We start from the raw sequence: 21050 nt of genomic DNA on the forward strand, positions 1-21050 counted from the left end.
ATTAACAGTGAGAAAAATCTGTTCCTTCGCTGAAAGGTAAGGCTCCGCTTCCACAGCACAGATTAGGCACCGCTGAATGGCCAGTAAGTGGGAAGGGCACCCCAGGAAGCCCTGGGGGTATCTGAGCGAGGCCCACGTCTTTCTCCCCACTTCTTTTCCTTAGAAAAACGAGGTTGGGGGTGAAACGGGCAAGGGGGTGGGGGTTCCAGAGAACGAGCACTAAGCAGCCACACCTTGAAGATGATGGAAAGCGGAAAGCGGACTGCAGTTGTCCTGGGTGAACTCAGAGGGAGCCCAGACCAATGACAGAGTACTTCTGAGCGAGTGTGGCTGCCTGGGGGACACCAGCATGGTGGTGGCATGTTTCCCACACAGATGCAGGTCCAGGTAGGGAAGGTGAAATGAGACTAACTCCGCTCCTTTCTCTCACCCACTCCGCTCCCTAGTGCAGTGATTTTCAACCTCTTTCATCTCATGGCACACATAAACTAATTACTAAAATTCTGCAGCACGCCCCAAAAATGTGTTTTTTGCTGATCTAACAAAAAAAAAAAAACAGGTATTAAGTTTGATTCATTCATACCGGACAGCTATTGTGTTGGCTGTGATCATTTCTTTGTTTGAAAATCTAAGGGAAAAGAGGTCAGTGCCCCTAACTAAATAGTCAGGTACTGAACGTTTTAAAAATTTTTGTGGTACACCGGTTGAAAAATTACTGCCCTAGTGGAAACAATAAGGTAATGCTGGCACCCAAAGACTATGACCGCCCCTCCATGTCCATGTCAGCACGTACCGGGGAAGCACCCTTGAAATAAAAATCCAATCAGAGTTCACTGAGGTCCTCTTTTAATAAGGTGGCTGCTCATGATGAGAGTGACAGTGATGGGAGGACCATCACACATTGTCAGCTACCAACAGAGCGGGAAGACCTCCCACACTTGGACGGGGATGGAGAATTCCCTACACATCACACTGGGCCTGGCAAACCCTCCAGCCTAGACTAAGTAATCTCCAAAGAAAGCTGGTCGACTCTCTGGTCTCCATGCCACCAAAAGGCACTGCACAAAAGTATAGATCATCCCCAGGTTCCAGTCACTAATATATAAAGATTAATTAGTCCAGTAACAGTACCAATATTAAGTAGGCTGCTAATGGCTCAGCAGTGACTCCAGCATCACACAGAACTGCCACTGGTGGAAATGTTCGGGTGTGGCAGGCCACGAGCTCTCAAAGAAGATAATGGGCTCAGCTGGGTTCCTGCAACCACTGCTGGGTATGGAAACAGTTTATTCCATTACTGTGAAATCATTTGGATTTTGTTAAGTGGTTTTTCCCCTGGTGGTGCCGGAAAGTGCTCCATATCTTCCCTACCCACCTAGTCCCATCACTGATTAAAACCACGTTTGTAGCAGGCTGTAATTACATATTCCGATGGTAGTCCAATCCACAAAGCACAGATATGGAGAATTAACTTCCTACCTTTGACCACATCCTAACAATTTATCATTGGCCCATCTTTTAATCTGAATTCCTGTGCTTTGAGAAAGACTGGAGTCCCAGTCAGCCACAAATACTCATGTGTGAAAAAAATCTCAGCACCAGGAAATATGTTGCCTAAGAGTAACTAAACATTAGAGAACCTTAAAGATGCCATGGAAACAGATCTTTACAAGGCCTTAATCGATGTATACAGTTGCCTAACTTAGAAATGAGTGCAGAAAACACGTGTCTGGGTAATTTGACCTTTAGCCTATTGGTATGAAGAAGCCTTGTGCATCCGGCTGCACTGATTGTTAAACATCCCGGAATTTTACAAGTGGGTAGTAAAATCATCGGCAGCTTGAAATCAGCTATGGTGGGTATATTTATACCATGGAAATTGGCAAATACAAAAAATCAACTTTTTTTTTTTGTATTCCAAAGAGTCATATTATCAGTTATAGCATTGCTTTGGCATCTACCAAACAATTTTACAATCCAAACTAATTACTAAAACATCTCTCTAATGAATGAGAGTTGGGCATGCCTGAATTCAAATCCTGGCTCTGTTCTTTACTCGTTACATGACCTTGAACAAGTTACACAACCTCTCTGAGCCTCAGTTTCCTCATCTGTAAAATGAGAACATGAAACTACCTCACACAAGGTCATTTTGAGAATGGAATGAAAGAACACACATAAAGCTCCAGGCACATAATATCACACAGTAAAAGTTCGTCCATTTCCTAAGCATTTAACTAGATCCAGTTTTCACACATGAAACACTAGTTCACTTTCAAAACAGCCTTCCCTAGCTCATGAAAAAAAATGGGGGGGCCTGGAAAAAAAACACAGGCCTGGGAAAACCCATCCCAGATAGAAGGAGGCAAATGATGCTCCTCTGGGAGGCCCGGTGCCGGGCGGAGCCCCAACTCAACCCAGAATGTGCGCTCGCAAAGGTGTTGATAGTGGCTTTATTAATTGGGTGGGCCAAAAAGTTCATTTATTTTTTCCATAAAAGACACATTTTTCATTTTCACCAATAACTTTATTGATTTGGATATTTTGAGTTTGTCAGCTATCTCCCATGTGGTATAACATTGATTGTTCTCAATTAATGTCTTGATTTGAATGCTATCCAACTTCAACTGGTCTACTGGACTGTGGAGCATCATCCAGCAGAAAATGTCTAGCACGAAACTTTACAAACCACTTTTGACATGTTCAATCACCACAGCAATTTCTCCATACACTGCACAAATCTTTGTTTGTGTGCAGTTCAGTTGTGTTTTTACCTTTCCTGAAATAATAAAGCAGAATATGCCAAAAATGTTGCTCATTTTCTTCCATTTTCAATATTAGAATGGCTGCACAAAAGTTCACCAATTTTGATTTTTTTTTAAAATGCTTGCTAGGAGAAATCTGTATTTGAACAATGATTAAAATAAAATTTAAAAAAAATGCATGCTGATATGACAGCTGTCACAATACAATCTAACAAAATTTTTTCAAATGCAGTTAAAGATAACTAAGTGCTATTAGCGCCACATTACAGAAAAAAAAAACCAAATGATCTTTTTGGCCAATCCAATATAACAAATGTTAAGTGAATTATGGTTCATAGAAATGAATACACAAACCATTAAAATAATGTTTTAAAAGATTTTATTTATTTATTTTTAGAAAGAGAGGAAGGGAAGGAGAAAGAGAGAAACATCAGTGTGTTCTTGCCTCTCACACGCCCCCTACTGGGGACCTGGCCTGCAACCCAGGCATGTGCCCTGACTGGGAATCGAACCAGCAACCCCTTGATTCACAGGCCGGCACTCACCACACCAGCCAGGGATGTTTATAACGAATTTTAATGGCAAGATAAAATGCCTGTAAGATTTATAATATTAAATGCAAGATGTAGGGTCGGTATTAATGACACTGACCTTACATTTTCCATTTAAAAGAAAAAAATAGGTGAATTATGGCCCATGCAAATAAATACACAAGCCATTAAAATTAATGTTTACAAGGAATTTCAGTGGCAAGAAAAAATATCTTTAAGATTTATAATGTTAATGCAAAATGTAGGGTCAGTGTTCCATATGCAGAAGATGTAAATGATGACACGTGTACACAGGTGTAATTACACTCACACACAGACTACGTGTCAAAGCCTATGCAGCAGACATTTCTGGGTGGTAAGATGATAGGCAAACTTTATCTTCTTTATCCTTTTGCACTAAAAAAATAAAACACTTTATTTTTTTTAATAAAAAAGAACCTGTGCTCACTTCAAGCCCATCTTTGGTGAAGAGCCTGCTGCAGGAGCGACGAAGGTGGAAGTTTCAAATCAAAAGAGGTAACAGGGAAATAGGGAGGAGAAGGTAATCACAACGAATCAGGAGTCTCTGTGATTTGAAACCAACCCAGGAACCTGGGCTGCCAGGAGCAGGTGGGATGAGGAGATCACGAAAGGAGAGACCACAGCACAGGATACAAGCGGTGCTCACTGGGGAAAGATGGGAGGAAAAGGAGCAGTGATCTTCAGCAGTGCTCTAGAAGGAGACTTCTAGAGCATTCAAAGGCATTCCCGATGTGCTAAGTGGTTATGCCTGGGAAAGGGAGACTCCCAAGAAAAGCCTCGGTTCTTGCAGCTCTTTAATAGGCTGGAAACGCACTTTTTGTGTCCTTAGTCACTGCAGCATTATTTGAAATAGTAAAGATTGGGGGAAAACTAACTGGTTACAATAAAAGACTAGAAAAATGAAGTATGATACATGCGTGCAATGGAACACTATGGAGCCATAAACAAGAATGAAGAGGTTGTTTATGTACTGGGAAAGAATAGTCTCCAAAATATATGGAGTTACAAACAAACAAACAAACAAAAACAGGCAATGTGACAAACTGTGTAAACTGATGCAGTTTGTGTGAAAAGAATGGAGAAGGGATTGGGAGAGAGGCTTCATGATATATGCTTTTTGTACATTTTGAACCATGTGAGTATTGCTTATTTAATACAATAAAATGCAAAGAACCCCTGTTTATGTAATTGAGCTATAATAATTTTTGAAGAATGAACACTACATTTTCTTGCTCAAGGTGATTTTTGTTTTTGAGGTCCTGTAAAGTCTATAATTTTTGGAGCAGGAAAAAAGAGAAATTATGATCAAGGTCAAAATTTACTTGTTGAGATTAAGTCACTAATCTTTTATGATAAAGAACCCTGGCTGGGCATGATTATCCATTGCCTGTGTTTAATTGCTTTTAACTGTGTGTATAGAGTGCCCTCTAGTGGAAGCATGAGAACATTACAGAATTAAAGGATCGAATTGCCAGAATGTGAAATGTGTAATTGCAAACACATGTGTATGTCTAGCTATATACATGATATTTTACACAAACATGAAAAAATTAATAAAAACCTCATATCTTTGTAACTGTAGTGTGTTATCATAAAATGATAAAAGCAAATCAGCCCATGGCTGCGGCAGATTTTCAATTTCTCAATGTCTGACAAATATTATTTTATTATTTCTTAATAATTGCTTTCAGCCACTAAGTAAGCATCTCTCTTCCCAGCTTCACTGAGACATAACTGACATATGACATAGGCAGTTTCGATATGTATAACGTGAAGATCTGCTGTATGTACACATTGCAAATGGTCACCACAGTAAGATGAGTTAACACATCCACCACCTCCATGGTTAGCTTTTTGTGATGAGATCTTTTAAGATCTGCTCTCTTAGCAACTTCCAATTATACAATACAGTATGTTTAACTATAGTCACCATGCTGTACCTTGCCTTCCAAGAACTTATTCATCTTATAACTGGAAGTTTGTACCCTTTGACCACCTGCATCCATTTCCTCCACCACCCCTCCCCGTACCCCAGGCCCTGACAACCACCAGTCCACTCTGTTTCTATGAGTTTGGGGTGTTGAAGATTCTACATAGAAGTGAGATCACACAGTATTTGTTTTTCTCTATATTTCTCTCAGCATAATGCCTACAAATTTCATCCATGTTGTTGCAAATGGCAGGATTTCCTTCTTTTTATGGTTGAACGTTACTCCATTGCATACACAGGGTGGGGCAAAGTTGGTTTACAGTTGTTCGTATGGAAAATAATAATCAATAATAATACAAGAATAAACTCTACATTTTGCACACTCATAACTGTACACCTACGTTTTGCCCACCCCGTATGCACCACATCCCCTTCATCTGTTCACCCACTGACGGACACCTTGGCTGTTCCCACGTCTTGGCTACTTCAGGTAATGCTGCAGTGAACACTGTGTGCTCACATCTCTCTCAGGTAGTGATTTCATTTCCTTTAGTTATTTACCCAGAAGTGGGATTGCTGGGTCATACTGCAGTTCTATTTTTAATTTTTTGAGGAACATTCATACTGTTTTCTACAGTGGCTGTGCCAGTTTACATTCCCACCAACAGTCCATCGGAGGTTCCCTTTCTCCACACCCCTAACCAGCACACGTCTGGTGTCTTTTTGCTAACATTCTAACAGGGGTGGAATGATATCTCATTGTGGTTTTGATTTGCATTTCTCTGCTGATGGTAGCAACGGAATTGTTGCTCATCTCTCTGCTGCCCTCTTTTTTTGGTTAAGTGATTTGTCAGGTTAAAAGGACCTTCAGGGAAAGACTCAAGGTTTATGGGCCACTTTTGTGAAAATCCTGTTACTAGCATTGCTCTGCACAGGGCTAACTGAGCCCTTAACAGGTCCCTCCAGGGAGATTATATCAGTCAGTCAATCAGTCTACTAGGAAAGCAGGGCAAATTTTCCTGTCCAAACTAGGAAAAAGACTGCCACTCGGCATGGCAGGATGGACAATCATGTATATCTCTGTATCCATACCCATATCCACCCACCTACCTTTGAATCTAGTTTTTTTCGTAGCAAGGCTCCAGCTAGTTAACCATGAGCACCGTCATGGAAACCAAACCGTGCCTCCTGGTGCCACTCCTGGTCTAGAACAGAAGAAAGAGAGAGGGAAAATAAAACAAAAGCCTCAGAAATGTGGTGGAATGAGAAGAAATAGGGAAATCAGAAGAGAGGAGAGAGACGAGGCAGAAGGTACCACCATTTACTAACCTATGTGCACACTTCATGCACATTATCTCATTTAGTCTTCACAACAGTCCTGTAAGGGAAGGATCACTTTCTCTCATTTTAGAGACATGGAAAAGTAGGACTCTGAGACTTTGATCATTGTATCCATGGTTACTCTACCTAAGCAGCACAGCTGGGATCTGAAGGCAGGTGTGACTGGAGAGCCAGCTCTGCCAGACTGACTCTCAGAAAGAGAAGAAAGGAACTGCAAGGCAAGAGAGAGGAAGGAAAGAAGGCAGAAGGGAAGGAAGGGGAAAAGGGGAATGGTGATGCCAACATAACAGCTGACTGAGGGTCAGGGTCATTCCTATCACAGTCGGAGCTAGAACTTCTTTTATTTTCCCGTGTCAGGGGAAATTTCCCTTCAAATTCAGTCACTACCCTGGTGTGTGCTGTTTGAGTGATGTCACTGAGGCTACTATGTACGTCTTTGAAACTTCCCGTGAAGTCGCTGACTTCCTTAGAGAGCCTGCCCATCCAATCCTCTCAGAGGGAAAGGGGGGGAAACAGCTCCAATGTTTCCCAGGTTGGCCTGCTTATCACTGGACCCACTGGAAAGCTCGTGGGCAGCTCCATTTGGGTGATATTTAATGACAATCTGGGACAAATTTAAGGTGAGATGAATCTAGGTTGCGTTCTACCATGGCTACTCTGAAGAACACAGAGACCCAAACACTGACCAATTAAGAAATCTTGTTCCAAAGAATAAAAAAAATTTTTTCATCAAAAACACAAGGAATTCTCAGTTATAACCTTGCAGTGAAGAAAACTGACCATCTAAGAATCACAGGGAAATAAGTGATTATCTTTGACTCAAAAACTTGTTCACATATTCATAAACATAAGCACACAAATACCCCCACCCATTTTTAATATGTGAAAAAAGTAACATTCGTCAGTTCAAATATCCCCTTAGTACTGGAGGCTATTCTGTCTCTGGAGGTTTGCAGAGAAAGTCTTGAAAATCACTTGTCAATGAAGTAGTTGAAGTCCACACGGTAGGCCATGGCCTGGTGCCAACATTTAGCTCATGCAAAATCGAAGGGACTCAATTTGGGGCAGGAAAGGAGATGAGACTGCCCATGCGATCTTGTCCGGCACTGAGATATTAGAGGCCTGCTCAAGGGGACTGACTTCTGTTCCTTTCCCTACACAGACATACTGAGGAAACAACCGCCTTGTCATTCTTCTTGCAAAACCTGCAATGGATCTGCAACCCTGTGCACATCCTGTCCAAAAGGTTAGTCGGGAGTGTGTCTGGAGGTGGTGGTGGCCAAGCCAACTCACTGTAACCTATGTATATGAGCATCTTTCAGTAAGGGGTGTGCAAGGCTGGATCAAGTCCCATCACAAGTTCCTGTCGCGGCAGCTACACTGGAGCAGCACAGGGGCCCGAACACCGACCTACAGTAACAACTGGCTTCCACAGGGCCAAACGAAAAAAAGAAATGTTTCTCACGCAAACGCGTGATGAAGTTAGCAATTGCTTTGGTGGCAGAATCTGTTAGGGTGTCTGCGTACCTGACATTTCAGGAGGTTCCCCTGCTCTTTCAGAGTGCGTTAGCTGAAACAAGAGAACTTAAAATAGAGGATCTAGGTCAGGAAAAATAGTCTACCTGTCCTTTCTTTCTTCATTTCTGGTATTGAATTTAGAGGAACAAAGATACAAGAGCAGTGCACAACATCTTAAATTAACTGCTTTGTCGTCTATAAAAACAATACTTCAGAAATAACAACTTCCCTGAATTAGGGAGGTATTTTATTAACGTGGTGCGTTAATTGACATTAAGAATTAAGAATGGTATGCTCCCACTACAGTGACCATTCTGTCGGAGTGTGCGATGGTTAACAGCGAGATGGGATGATAAAACAACAGAACTTAAAATGACAGCTGCGCCATGATTCTACTCCTACAAAATAGAACAGTTTACATGCAAAAACTGAAGGAACTTCTTGGAATTTTAGAGTTGACAGTGATTTTTAAGTGGTTTTCTTCAACATTGGTGCTAATTTTTTTTTAACTAAAAAAAAATAGATGGACTGCCCTGGTCAGGTAGCTTAGTCAGTTAGAGCATCATCCTGATAAGCCAAGTTTTCTAGTTCAATCCCAGTCAGGACACATACAAAAATCAACCAATGAATACATAAATAAGTGGAATAACAAATCAGTGTTTCTCTCCCCCTGCCCTTTCCCCCCTCCCTCTCTCAAATCAATCAATCAATCAGTAATAAACAAACAAACAAAACAGTTGCTACTATGTTAGGCCCTAACACGATAGGCTTTGGAAAGCTGAATAGACCCCACCAAGCTGTGCATGTATAAATTGTCTCACACCAGGAAGACAGGTGAAGGTGTGAACAGGCTGATCAATTAGGCAAAGGGAAGCCACCAAGTAACCCGCACCAATATCAGCAGGAAAGTAAAAGAAACAGGGCAAAGGCCTCCTGTTGTCAATTTCCTGTCTAGAGATTTAACTCATCCTGCCAGACTTAGCATCGTTACTACATATTTTGTTAGCTGTGAAATACTGGGGTCTCCAGAGCAGTTTCTGCGAGCGCCAGTTCTCTGCAGGGATGTGTGTGCTGTTAGAGCAGACACGGGATGACCGCCTGATCCGCCTTCTTTCTTGTGCTTCTAGGCACATATCTGTTGGCTCAGGCCTGCAATGCCACCTGTCCCCAAGGCACATGGCCCTCAGAGAGCAGTGGCAGCTGCGAGAACTGTACAGAAGACTGTGCCTCTTGCTCTGGAGCCGATCTCTGCGAACAGTGCCGGACTCAGGTGGAACGCCCTCTCTTCCTCCACCAAGGCAGGTGCCACTCCAGCTGCCCGACGTAAGTTTTCTCTCCTTTCTCTCCTTGGCGGTGTTCATTCTCCTGCAGTAATGTGGGCACAATTCCTTCCTATTCACCAAAGAGCTCTTTTCCTCCCTGGTTACAACACCTGTGCATGCCTGCACAGATGTTCCTTCTTGACTGTCAAATATCACTGTTGGCCACAGCAGCCAACACTTAATGCCAGATGCACACTTCTCTCTTGTAATGATTATATGTGTGTGTGTTCACTTTTGTATAATTGGTTTTTTACACTTTCTCTTTATGATCAAGTAGTTCTCGTTTTTCCATCACAAAAGTAAGGCAGTGGAACACACGAACCTCTTCTGTTTAAAGTAAGTGAAGTGTGAATCAAAGATGATAAAGAAAAGACCTGGTTAATTATTTATTGATTCCTCATGGCTTCATAAGTGTCCTGGTTTATAAATCCTTTCCTTTCTGTCGATGTCCCCACTTCCAGGATTTACATAAAAGGGAAGAGGGAATAGCAAACGAGAAAGTACATCAGGAAACTCTCAGTGACAAGCAACAAAAATGCCAAGTAGAATGACTGAGAAAAACAGGCTTTATTATAATCTCACATAACATGTTTAGAAATCTGATGCATGGGTCACCGGCCAGCAGTGATCACGGAACGCTGTGGATGGCTCGACAAAAACACGTGAGAAAAAACATGCACAGAGATAGACTAGTTTCTGTGGAGAAGTAGGGACGGAATGGCTACCCCCTCTAGTGGGGAGCGCGCCGATTTACCATCCAAACCTGCTTTTGTTGGGCTCATTTTGCATAATAATTCAGGTGAAGTACAGTACTCATTAGGGGGAAGTAAGGAACCATAGAAAACAAGGAACTCTGCCGGTCTATTTTGAGTCGGGGTCAAAGAGCTGTAAGACTTTGAGGAACAAACTAACTTCCTCCTTGGGCCCTTCTCATTCAACTGAGGGCATTCTAAACAAAGAAGGTTTTGCAGTAATTTACATATTCTTTCTTAGGCCTTATCACCCAGGGAATCTGCCCTTTTCAGCACAGAGCTGCACCACCCTGTCATTGTTTCAGGCTTAGGTGGAGCAAGGGAACCAAGGCAACCAAGAGATAAGGAGATTTTCTCCCAGACGAGGAGAACTCAGGCTATGTCAAAGCTGAGGAGCGAGGGTCCATCACCCCCTTTTGCTGCAGCCCCCAAAGTCCTTCTTTTGGGGGGCTTCCCAAGTGATCGTGCCTGTCTTAGGTCGTTCCCCCCTTGGGGAATCTTACCCGTCTTTGGCTAACTGACCAAGCTTTTGGGGGTTCAGTTATGAATAAAGCAGCAGAAGTAGCATTCCTGCCAGGGAGATAAGCTTTTGTCTCCTTGCTGGCTTACGGTTCCAAGGGCGTTTTCTTAGCCTTAGCCTAGGTGGGGGTTTCAGCTTCTGATACCAGTCAGGGCGGTTCCCAACAGAAATCCCATAATGGTTATTATTTTATATTCAGTGGCCGATACCTTATTAAAAGCACATGATCTTTCCATTTTGCTCTTGTATCTTCCTTAGCCTGTCCTCCCCTGGGCCACATCGTCTGTCCCATCTCCACACATCACCACCCCATGCTGCAACCACACACAGAAAAGGACTTGGTGCTCCTTATTTATCTTTTCTCAAGAGGAAAAAAACTTCCTCATACCTCTCTTCGCATCTCATTAGCCAGGATGCATTACTTATACCTTACCTCACTGGCAGGAAGAATAGAAATAAAAGGATCAGTTTGGGCTGAACAACAGTCATCCCTGAAAACCCAAGTAAAATCAGAACACTGACCACCAGGACAACTGGACAGGGAGATGAGAAATGAGTCTGGGGAAGCAGCCAACAGAATCTATTTGAAGGAATTAGAAATTTCATTTGCCCCCTGATTGAAAGAACTTGATGATGAAAACAGCACCTATTTCCTAATGACCTATTTGTATCCACTACTGAGATAGACCCTGTAGGGTTCAAATACAAGTCCAGATACCCACCCTCAAGAAGCTTCCAATCTGGTGTAGAAGCCAATTGTATTCAAGTCAATAGTACAGATACATATTAGGCAGCAACTAGGTGGGCAAGAATCGATTCTGGAAGCTACATTAAGATTATATGGATGAAGTCTGAACCCGTAAAAGGCTTACAATCCAGTAGGGGAAGTTTACATCAATTATTGTCGTACTTCTCACAACCCAAATACACAAAAGGCTAAGCGATTCCAAGGGAAAGAAACCATTCAAAAACGGCCTCTTGTTGAGTGTCTGCAATGTGTCAGCCCTGCGCAAAGCTCTGCAAGTGCAGGATCCAGCAATCCTCACATGAACCTTCTTCCCCAGATACCATTGTTATGCCTGCCCCCCACTTCGCAGATGAGGGGAGGGGTAAGGGCAGCCAACAGCACAGGGCTAATACATGACGTGATCGGAGATTCCAACCCAAACCGCCACAGCCCATGTTCCACCATTGCACAATGCCGCATTCTCATCCAGCTGGGGTTCCCTTCTCTTCAGTTGAGATATAATTCATATACCACACAACTCACCAATAGCCTATGCAATGGAATGGTATTTAGCCTATTTATACAGTTGTGTGATCATCACCACAACTGATTTTAAGACATGTCCATCGTCCCAAAAAAGAAAACTCTGTACCCTTTTAGCAGATACTCCCAATTTCCCCCAGCCCCAAGCAATCATGAATTTACTTTCTGTCTCTATACATTTGCCTATTCTTCAACAGTTCCTACAAATAGAATGCTTCAAAATGTGATCTTTTGTGACTGGTCTTTTCTACAGCATAGTATTTTCAAGTTGTTACTGTTTCTGAGCAACGCCCCCTTTGGGTGCAATCCATCCTAAAACAGCAATAAGATGCATAATGGGAACACAGCCTGCAATGAAAGAGCATTCGGTACTCAGAATTATTTATAAGTCAGCACTAGTGGCCACAGCTTTTTCAAATACAGTATGTATTCATAAAAGAAAAAAGTTTAAGTAGTAACATACATCATGATGGTGATTGTTTAAAAAAACATTGCAAAACCTAAGGTGTACTCACACTCACCAAATGTGAACAGATGGGAAGTGCTGGTAGAAGAAAAGCGTCTTCCTTTAAGCGCTGTCACTGTCTTGGTGCCTAAAATATAGGTGAAGCTCCAGAACCATACAGCTTCCGCATTCCATATATTTATCTGAGCCAAAAGACTTCAACATAAACTACTTTGAATGTAGCAATTTAATACAGGTGGCCTTTCTTCTAAAAAGAAACATCTGTCTTCTTAAATAAAAATAACAGTGAAATAAAGCATTTACAAATAAATTTTGTGAATGCAGGGAGAAGACAGGGGACAAATTACTGGACAGGTCTGTGTGGGGAAGGCTGCTTGTAGCAAAGCGGCTCCCTGAAAGACACCTTCTCACACTGGCACCTGCCTGCCTCCTGACACACTCCTGACATTTGTGTATTTTTGAGTTAGCAGTAATCTTCAATGAGGTTTTTTTTCCTTTTTTGCTTGAATCCATTCCTTTGTTTTTAGCATATCACCCAACTTCCACTGACACCCTTATGAGAAAAATCTGAAGAAGGTTTCTTTGTGTTGCATCTTTTCAAATTCTGGAATGCTCATCAGTGTCCAGAAACTATTCTTGAAAGGCCTTGGTCAGGCCTAGCAGTAAAAATTCCTCAGAGGTCAGGTGATAGGTATCACATGGCCCCAAGTCCCCAGCCTCCAAACAAAAGGTTGGTCCTTTCAGCTAGGCCAATCCTCACCCTAAATCTAGAGGGTATGGCCAGCCCCACCTCGACTAATTTTGTTAGCATCAGCTATCAGGTGTGGCTGGATGGGCCAACGAGGATTGACATGGACATCTTACCACTTGGCAAATTCCAAGAGTTTAGGCGTTAGCTAGGATGACAGGCCAGATCCCTCTTCGGATGAGGCCAAGATCTTCACTACACACATAGAAACAACGAATCCACCACATTCTTCTTCAGGTAGAAGATGTGTATGTTTGAAAATGCACCAAATTCCCTTAATTTCAAATTTCTCAAATTCAACCAAACTCTTGGTGAGCATATAATACATTTCTAGCCACTGTCTTGTCAAACTCCTTTTTAAGAGATTGACTTGGTTGAACAAAGTAGCAGTGTCTTTGTTCTTCCAGTATTTTCCATCATGGTCCAAGATGTGTAAGGAAGCCAGGTCTTAGCTTTCATCTGAACACTGTTTAGTTCCCCCTCTTCGACCTAAACTGCTTTTCCCTCATCTTTCTTTCTTGAAACCACATTAGAAGTGCAACTTTTCTTCACCCCTGTCGCACCCCATTTCTTCCTGACACACTCAAGATGTTTACTAAACAAATGCAAAAAATTAGTGGGTGAAAGAATGACTGAATGGATATGAATGAGTGAATTAAAGCATCAAGTAAAGATGCTTTATAGCCCTTTATTGGCTGTAGGATTCAAAGAGGACTCCAGTAGATTGAATTATTTGCTGCAATCCTTAGCTCCTCCCTGTATCTATGCCTTCTGCCTGTAACTTTGCAGCAACCTCCAGGAGAGGCAGAATGGACTCCCTGACCCTTAAGCTTTGGCTGGGTTATTTAACTTGCTTTAGCCAATGGGATGTTAGCAGAAGAGAAGCTGAAGCTTAAAATGTGTTTGCCTTGAACTTGCCTTCGTTTACTTCTGCCAGGCTAAGAGAAGAGCATGTCTCACAAGTCCCCTGTGACAGGAAGGATCGAGGGAGGTGAAGAAGACCTGCACCCAGTGTGCAGCCTGGAGTCAAGCCTCCTTCCCCCAGAGTGCATGCCTGAGTTCTTCCTATACAGTTACATATGCCTCTTTGAGCTCGAGCTCAGCCTACAGGTATATGAGTGGCAACAAGTTGGGACTGTTTTGTTACACAGCACTATTAGAGTGATAGCGGACTAATAGAAGAATAATTACAGAAAACAATTGTAAGAGGTACCTAGAACCTCAGGAGACCATCATCTTTAAACTGGTTTATCATTTTATCACTTCTGCAAATTCCAGCTCTTTGCTTCAGCTTTCCCTTCAAAGAAACATTGTCTATACTTCTCTCATCTCCCAAATATAGTTGAGAGGGTAGGAGTGTTTTCATATTTACTCTGTTCACACAACAATGAGGTGATTTCTATAGTGTGGTAGTTAAATCATTCAGAGGTAAAATGTGTGCAGACATCAAATTCACCTTGAAAAAGTCAATCACGCAACATACACTCCAATAGCAGTATATACTCCAAATATTTGATACTGTGTGCAAATGTTGTATGTTCTTGAGAAAGCCATCAGAGGTTGGCTCAGAACATCCAAAAGCAAAAGAAAAAGCGTTCCAGTTTTATAGGGCATTAAATCTTTTGAGCCTTTTGGAAGTAATTTTTTAAATTTGTTAAATTGAATTTTTATTTTAAAAATGTATTAATTGAATAAAAAGCATTTTCTACTCTAACATAAAAAAATAAATAAAAATTAGGAGATAAAAATAAAGAAATCAGAAGATGACTAAGATTTACAAACATTAACCAAAGTTGTTTTCAAACAAACCAAATTCACAAGGATGGTATCTATCCCTTTTATTTTATTTTTCCAGACTTGATTTTTGACCATACTTCCTCAGGAAATCTGATAGATCCATTTTGTTCAACAAGAGCAGTAGTCCTTTGCTTTCAGTCCGAATTTCTCTGCCACCGAGTGTGAATCATCTTCTCACTTGGAAGGCTTCCCCAGTTGCTCTCTCTTCTTCCCACAGGGGCTTCTATGCAGAAGATGGCATGTGTAAACCCTGTAGCTCTCCTTGCAAAACATGTGAAGAAAATGCCACCAACTGCCACTCCTGTGAAGGAGGCCTCGTCCTGGACCACGGAACATGCCAGGAAACATGCCCTGAGAGGCACGTGGCAGTGGAAGGGGTATGCAAGCATTGCCCAGAGATGTGCCAGGAGTGCCTCCATGAGAAAACATGCAAAGGTACCTGGGAGCATCCCCGAGGAAAGCGTGGCTCTACCAAGCCACCCCAGCTGGGGGCCAACTATCTGAGGGCTGGGTGTCCAAGCAGAACTGGGGGAACCAGTCTCTCTGCCTTAAGTGAAATCTGTCTACCTTTGTGCATGTCACTGAGGAAGGTGAAGTGAGACAAAACCTTTCCATTATGGATCCTGCAAGTTAAGACAGAAGAGAGCATCTTCTGTGTGTCTTCTTCCACACATGTGTGCTGAGCACTGAGAGCATGCCAGCACTGTCCCAGGTGAAGCCTGTGACTGTGCTGCACAGTACTGTTAACTCTAAGAGTAATGCTCTGGCTAAGATTTCTTCTCTGGAATTATCCCCCAAGAAAGGCTAATTTCCTCTTCAGGGTAAGACAGACTCATATAATCAGTGTTATCCTATCCAAACAATTCTCTTGGCAGAAACTAAAGTGTTTTTTTCAAAATAAGAGAACAAACACAAACCCACAATGCATTCTTCATACTGATTAAACATGTATATTTCAGTGTTCTACCCTATCAGTAAGTGAAAAATTAATGAATCCAAGAGCTTCTAACCTGCTTTTTGTATTAAATAAAGCCTGCAGTGCTCAATACAGCTTGAAAAATCTGTTAAGCTTTCTGGGTTTTTGAAACAGCATCTCCAGCATCTCAGCATCACTGCTCTGCCCCAGCACCACAGTCTTTTGTACCTCCAAGGGCAGATCATTTCAGGATGCAAACCCGCATCATCTAAATGGGCCACCATATGTGATCTCCAATCCAAAGGCAGGGCTTTGGGGGCATGGGTGTGCCCTGGCTGGGTGGAGTCGGGGCAAATGTGTACATAGGTCAAATGAGCCAAAATGGTGGGGGGTAGGCTAGCAACCGCGGAATGAACCCTTTCTCCTGTCTCTGTGGGGATAACTGCTGTTTTCCCCCACCCCCAGAGTGCATCCCTGAATCCTTCCTATATGAGGACACATGCCATCAGTCCTGTCCCCCCCACTTCTACATGGACACGCGCCAATGTCTTCCCTGCCCACGAAGACTGTCTGGAGTGCAACGGCCCCTCGGCTGACAACTGTGAAAATCTGTGCTCACTCATCCTTTGTTTTCTATGATGGGCAGTGTTGGACGAGTGTCCAGCAGGAACATACTATGAAGAAAAGACTAAGGATTGCAAAGGTAAAACTTCGGGGTACAGGACTGAGCGCCAAACCCCAGGGAGCCAGTGGGGTTATGCTGGGGTTTCCAGGCAGATGAATTTGGATCTGGGGTTTGTACAGTTCCAGCCACAGAACTGTTGCATCTCACCCCTTTTCTTTCTATTTGAATCTGCTCTAATTATTTTTTTTTTAATTTTTTAAATATATTTTATTGATTATGCTATTACGTTTGTCCATTTCCCCCCTTCTCTCCCCCTCCACCCTGTACCCCTCCCACCCACATTTCCCCCTTTAGTTCATGTCCATGTGTCATACTTATGAGTTCTTTAGTTTCTACATTCCGTACTATTCTTGCCCTCCCCCTGTCTATTTTCAACCTACATTCTATGCTACTTATTCTCTATACCTTTTCCCCCTCTCTCCTCCTCCTACCCCCCTGCTGCTAACCCTCCACGTGCCCTCCATTTCTGTGGTTCTGTTCCTGTTCTAATTGTTACTTAGTTTCTTTTGGTTTTGCTTTAGGTGTGGTTGTTAATATTTGTGAGTTTGCTGTCCTTTTACTATACATGTCTTTTCTTTATCTTCTTTCTTAGATAAGTCCCTTTAGCATTTCATAAATAAGGGCTTGGTGATGATGAACTCCCTTAACTTGACCTTATCTGAGAAGCACTTATCTGCCCTTCCATTCTAAATGAGAGCTTTGCTGGATAGAGCAATCTGGGATGTAGGTCCTTGTCTTTCATGACTTGGAATATTTCTTTCCAGCCCCTTCTTGCCTGTAAGGTCTCTTTGGAGAAATCAGCTGACAGTCTGATGGGAACTCCTTTGTAGGTTACTGTCCCCTTACCTCTTGCTGCTTCTAGGATTCTCTCGTTTTTACCTTGGCTAATGTAATTATGATGTGCCTTGGTGTGTTTCTTCTTGGGTCCAACTTCTTTGGGGCTCTCTGAGCTTCTTGGATTTCTTGGAAGACTGGTTCCCTTTGCCAGGTTGGGGAAGTTCTCCTTTATTATTTGTTCAAATACGTGCTCAATCTGTTGCTTTTCCCCTTCCGATTCAGGTACCCCTATAATTCGAATATTGGAACGTTTAAGGTGTCTTGGATGCTCTTAATCTTTTCCTCAATTTTTTGAATTCTTATTTCATCATGCTTTCCTGCTTGGTTGATTCTATCTTCCTTTTGGTCCACTGTATTGTTCTGAGACTCATATTCCTTCCTTTCACTATTGGCTCTCCTCCGCGTGTCTTCCTGCATCTGTTTTTATGGTAATCTGCATTCTTTCATCTAAATTTCGTCCAAAATCAACCAGTTCCGTGAGCTTTCTGATCACCAGTGTTTTGAACTGCGCATCTGATAGATTGGCTAATTCTTGGTCGCTCAAAAGGATGAGTCCTGGGGGACTGATCTGCTCTGTTGGAAACATATTTTTTTTTCCCCTGTCTCTCCTTTTTTTTTTTTCCGGTCTGGTTGCTCTTGTTACGGTGGGGGGCAGAGCCTTAGGTGCTCACCGGGGCTGGGCACCCCGGTCTCTAGATTGTGACGTTATATGTGGGGGTGGGGCGGGAGCGGGAGCAGGGTGGGAGAAAACAATGGCGGTAGTTTCCGTTCCCCTGGACTCAGACCCTTGTCTGGGCTTCTGGGCCACAAGCTCTGCCCTGGTCCACATCGCTACCCCTCTGGGTCTGCCAGCCGTAGCTTGCGTACTCAGGGATCAACTGCTGCCTTCTTGCGCGCCGGATGGCTTTTGCGCCGATTCACGCCAAACCTTCCCCCAACCTCCGCGCGCCGCCGACCCGAGCTAACCCCACGCCTGCCTGGCTCGTCTTCTCCTATCAGTCTGGATGAACGCGTCTACTTCAACTTCTTGGCTGCCCGACTTCCATTCAGATAAATCCTCTGCCGGATCTGGGTGTTATTCTGATAGTAAATTATTGTTGTAAATTATTGGTTTTCTAATCTTGGTTGTACGAGGAGGCACGGTGCGTCCACCTATTCCTCCATCTTGCCGGAAGTCCTCTATTTTTTCTTTAAATGAGTCATTCATTAGTTTTGATTACATAACTTTTATCAACAATGAATAATGTTGACTCTTCATCACAACAGTGGCTGATCGAAGAGGAGTCTCACATGAAGATTTACAGTAGATGATGAGTCCTCAAAAGTGACCTAAAATGAAAAATTTTTCTTAAAACTTTAAGCTATCAAAAGTTTACAGCAGCATAAGGAGGGCTGTGCCACAGAGGATTTTCTCGGTGCCTCTTGTCTCCCTTCATCGTTCGCCCCCCTCCTTCAGCCTCACCCCAACTCCTCCTGCTGTGGGCCCCCTGGTCCACCTTGCACTTGGCACTTCATTCCTACATGTTCAAGAAAGAAGCTGCTATTATTTATGCTTATGTTTTACTGGACATAAATTCTTTGCCTCTTACTAGTTCTCAGAGAACAGAATTTTTGATGAACTGCCCATTACTAGAGGAATGCTCAAGCAAGTGAGAGAGGCCATCCTGGGGAAAGGAACTCTTTCGCCCCAGTTTTCATTAAGATGTAATTGACATATAGCCTTGTGTAAATTTAAGGTGTATGACGTGATGATTTGATATACATATGTGTTAGGAAATGGTAACTTTTTTTTGGTAAGAATATTTAAGATCAGTTCTCTTAGCAACTTTCAAGTGTACAGTACAGTGCTGTTAACTAGAGTCACAGCACGCTCTCCCACGAGGCAGACAGTGGTGGCTTAGCCCACGGTGCTGCCCCCAAGCCAGCACAAGATCTGTATCCAGAGGCAGGCCCCGTAAACACAGTGAGAGCTTGAGGGTAAACACACACAGCAGGAAATACCCTTGGGCCACTCATGTCCAAGAAGGCAACCAGAGGAATGTTTTTCGTGGGACATAAAGATATATCTCACTACTGAAGGCTTTTTGCTCTAGCCCTATGGTCAGGATATACCTTTTTTTGTATTATGTACACTCTTTAGTGTCGATGTCCCACCAAGACTTGAAGATGGGCAGCTGTGCCCCTGTAGCAAAGGGGAGGGGGTGCACACAGGAGGAAGACTGTTGAGCTGGGGAGCCAGCTCCCCTGAGAAGTGTAGAAACTCCACCAAAGGGCTGCAGTGCCATCTTGCCTGTACTAGGGCAGAAACTGGAGGTCAACTTCTGGCCTTTCTCTGGTGTTCTTTGCCATATAGAGATCTTTACAGGTCTCAGAGTACTTACTGTACTTCATTTACCTGGTTTTATTTTCTCATTGAGAAAGGCCTCTGGTTCTCATCCCTGTTTGCCCATTGGTATCAACTGCAGAGCTTTTTAAAAATACCAATGCCTGGGCTCACTCAGTCAGCTCCACTGTTGGAAACTGACTGGGGGTCTCTCCCTGCAATACTAGTGTACCTTATACCAGTCCAAAGGGAGGCTGAGGGAAGCTGGCACTAGAAGAAACAGGTGACCACCTAACTTTACAGAGAGAAGAAAACAAAGGACCTGACTTAAAAATTAAGATTTGGGTAGGTATAGAGAAGCATTTGGAACAAAGCAAGATCCCCATAAGAAACACAAGGATGCGGGATCCATTCTGATCACCCCAAATTATCCCCCATGAGACAGCACAGACACCTGTAAGATTCCCACACCTTTCCAAGGCACTGGGGCAGAAATAGCAGGTGTTCTTGTTAAGGTCCTGGGTTCACCTCCTGTTCCAGCCAAGTGACTCAGCATCTCCAGTCTCGATTTCCTGAGATAGATAAAATGAGATGATGATGATCACAATACTACTGTGTGTCTATTCAAACAGTGAGTGCTTGCTGGGGGCCTACTATACACTGTGTGCTCTTCGGCCTGGGGAACAACAGGGCACATCACAGACAGAGTCCTGTCCTTTCAGAGCTCACATACTTTTGGGGAAGGCAAACTCTAAACAAGATAAATTAAAAAAAAAAATAAGGCAGGAAGGGGGACAGGGAGCTGGGGAGAATGGAGCTGAATTAGAGAGAAGGTGGCCTGGAAAGTACCATTGGTAAATGGAAGGGGGAACCACACATAAAGCTGGGAGATGAGAAATCTAGGCAGAGAAAACAGCAATGGCTAAAACCCCAGATGGGAAAAAAAGTTATTTTATTTGTCTAACAAATATTTACTGAGTGCCGGTTATATTCCAGACCCTCTCCTAGGCATTGTGCATTCATAGATGAATACTAAAGAGGCCTTTTTATCAATAGGTAATTATAATATATATCAATGCTAATGATAAGCTCAAGGTATTCTGGAAGGTCACTGGAGGACCACAGAATAGGAATTATTACAACACATTGGTGAAAAGGCCACAAAGCAGTGTGTGACCGTTCTGCTGCCGAAGTGCTTATTATAATTTGTTGCAGTTTATAGTGAGTAATTATAGTGAATCTTACTAATATTTTGAGGTGGTTGTTGCAGAAGGGGCTCTGTAATTAT

At 42.9% G+C, this 21050-nt stretch overlaps 1 protein-coding gene across 1 annotated transcript in view; it reads left to right on the forward strand.

Moving 5' to 3' along the window:
- PCSK5 (proprotein convertase subtilisin/kexin type 5) overlaps positions 1–21050 on the forward strand; it is a 420656-nt gene that overhangs the window by 376406 nt on the left and 23200 nt on the right. Inside the window, 8 exon segments of the mRNA XM_036021750.1 lie at positions 3752–3832; positions 7771–7854; positions 9254–9449; positions 15219–15436; positions 16383–16474; positions 16476–16523; positions 16525–16564; positions 16567–16620. Coding sequence (XP_035877643.1) covers positions 3752–3832; positions 7771–7854; positions 9254–9449; positions 15219–15436; positions 16383–16474; positions 16476–16523; positions 16525–16564; positions 16567–16620 — 813 coding nt within the window.

Source organism: Phyllostomus discolor, chromosome 3, assembly GCF_004126475.2.
Source record: "Phyllostomus discolor isolate MPI-MPIP mPhyDis1 chromosome 3, mPhyDis1.pri.v3, whole genome shotgun sequence".
Lineage (NCBI taxonomy): Eukaryota > Metazoa > Chordata > Mammalia > Chiroptera > Phyllostomidae > Phyllostomus > Phyllostomus discolor.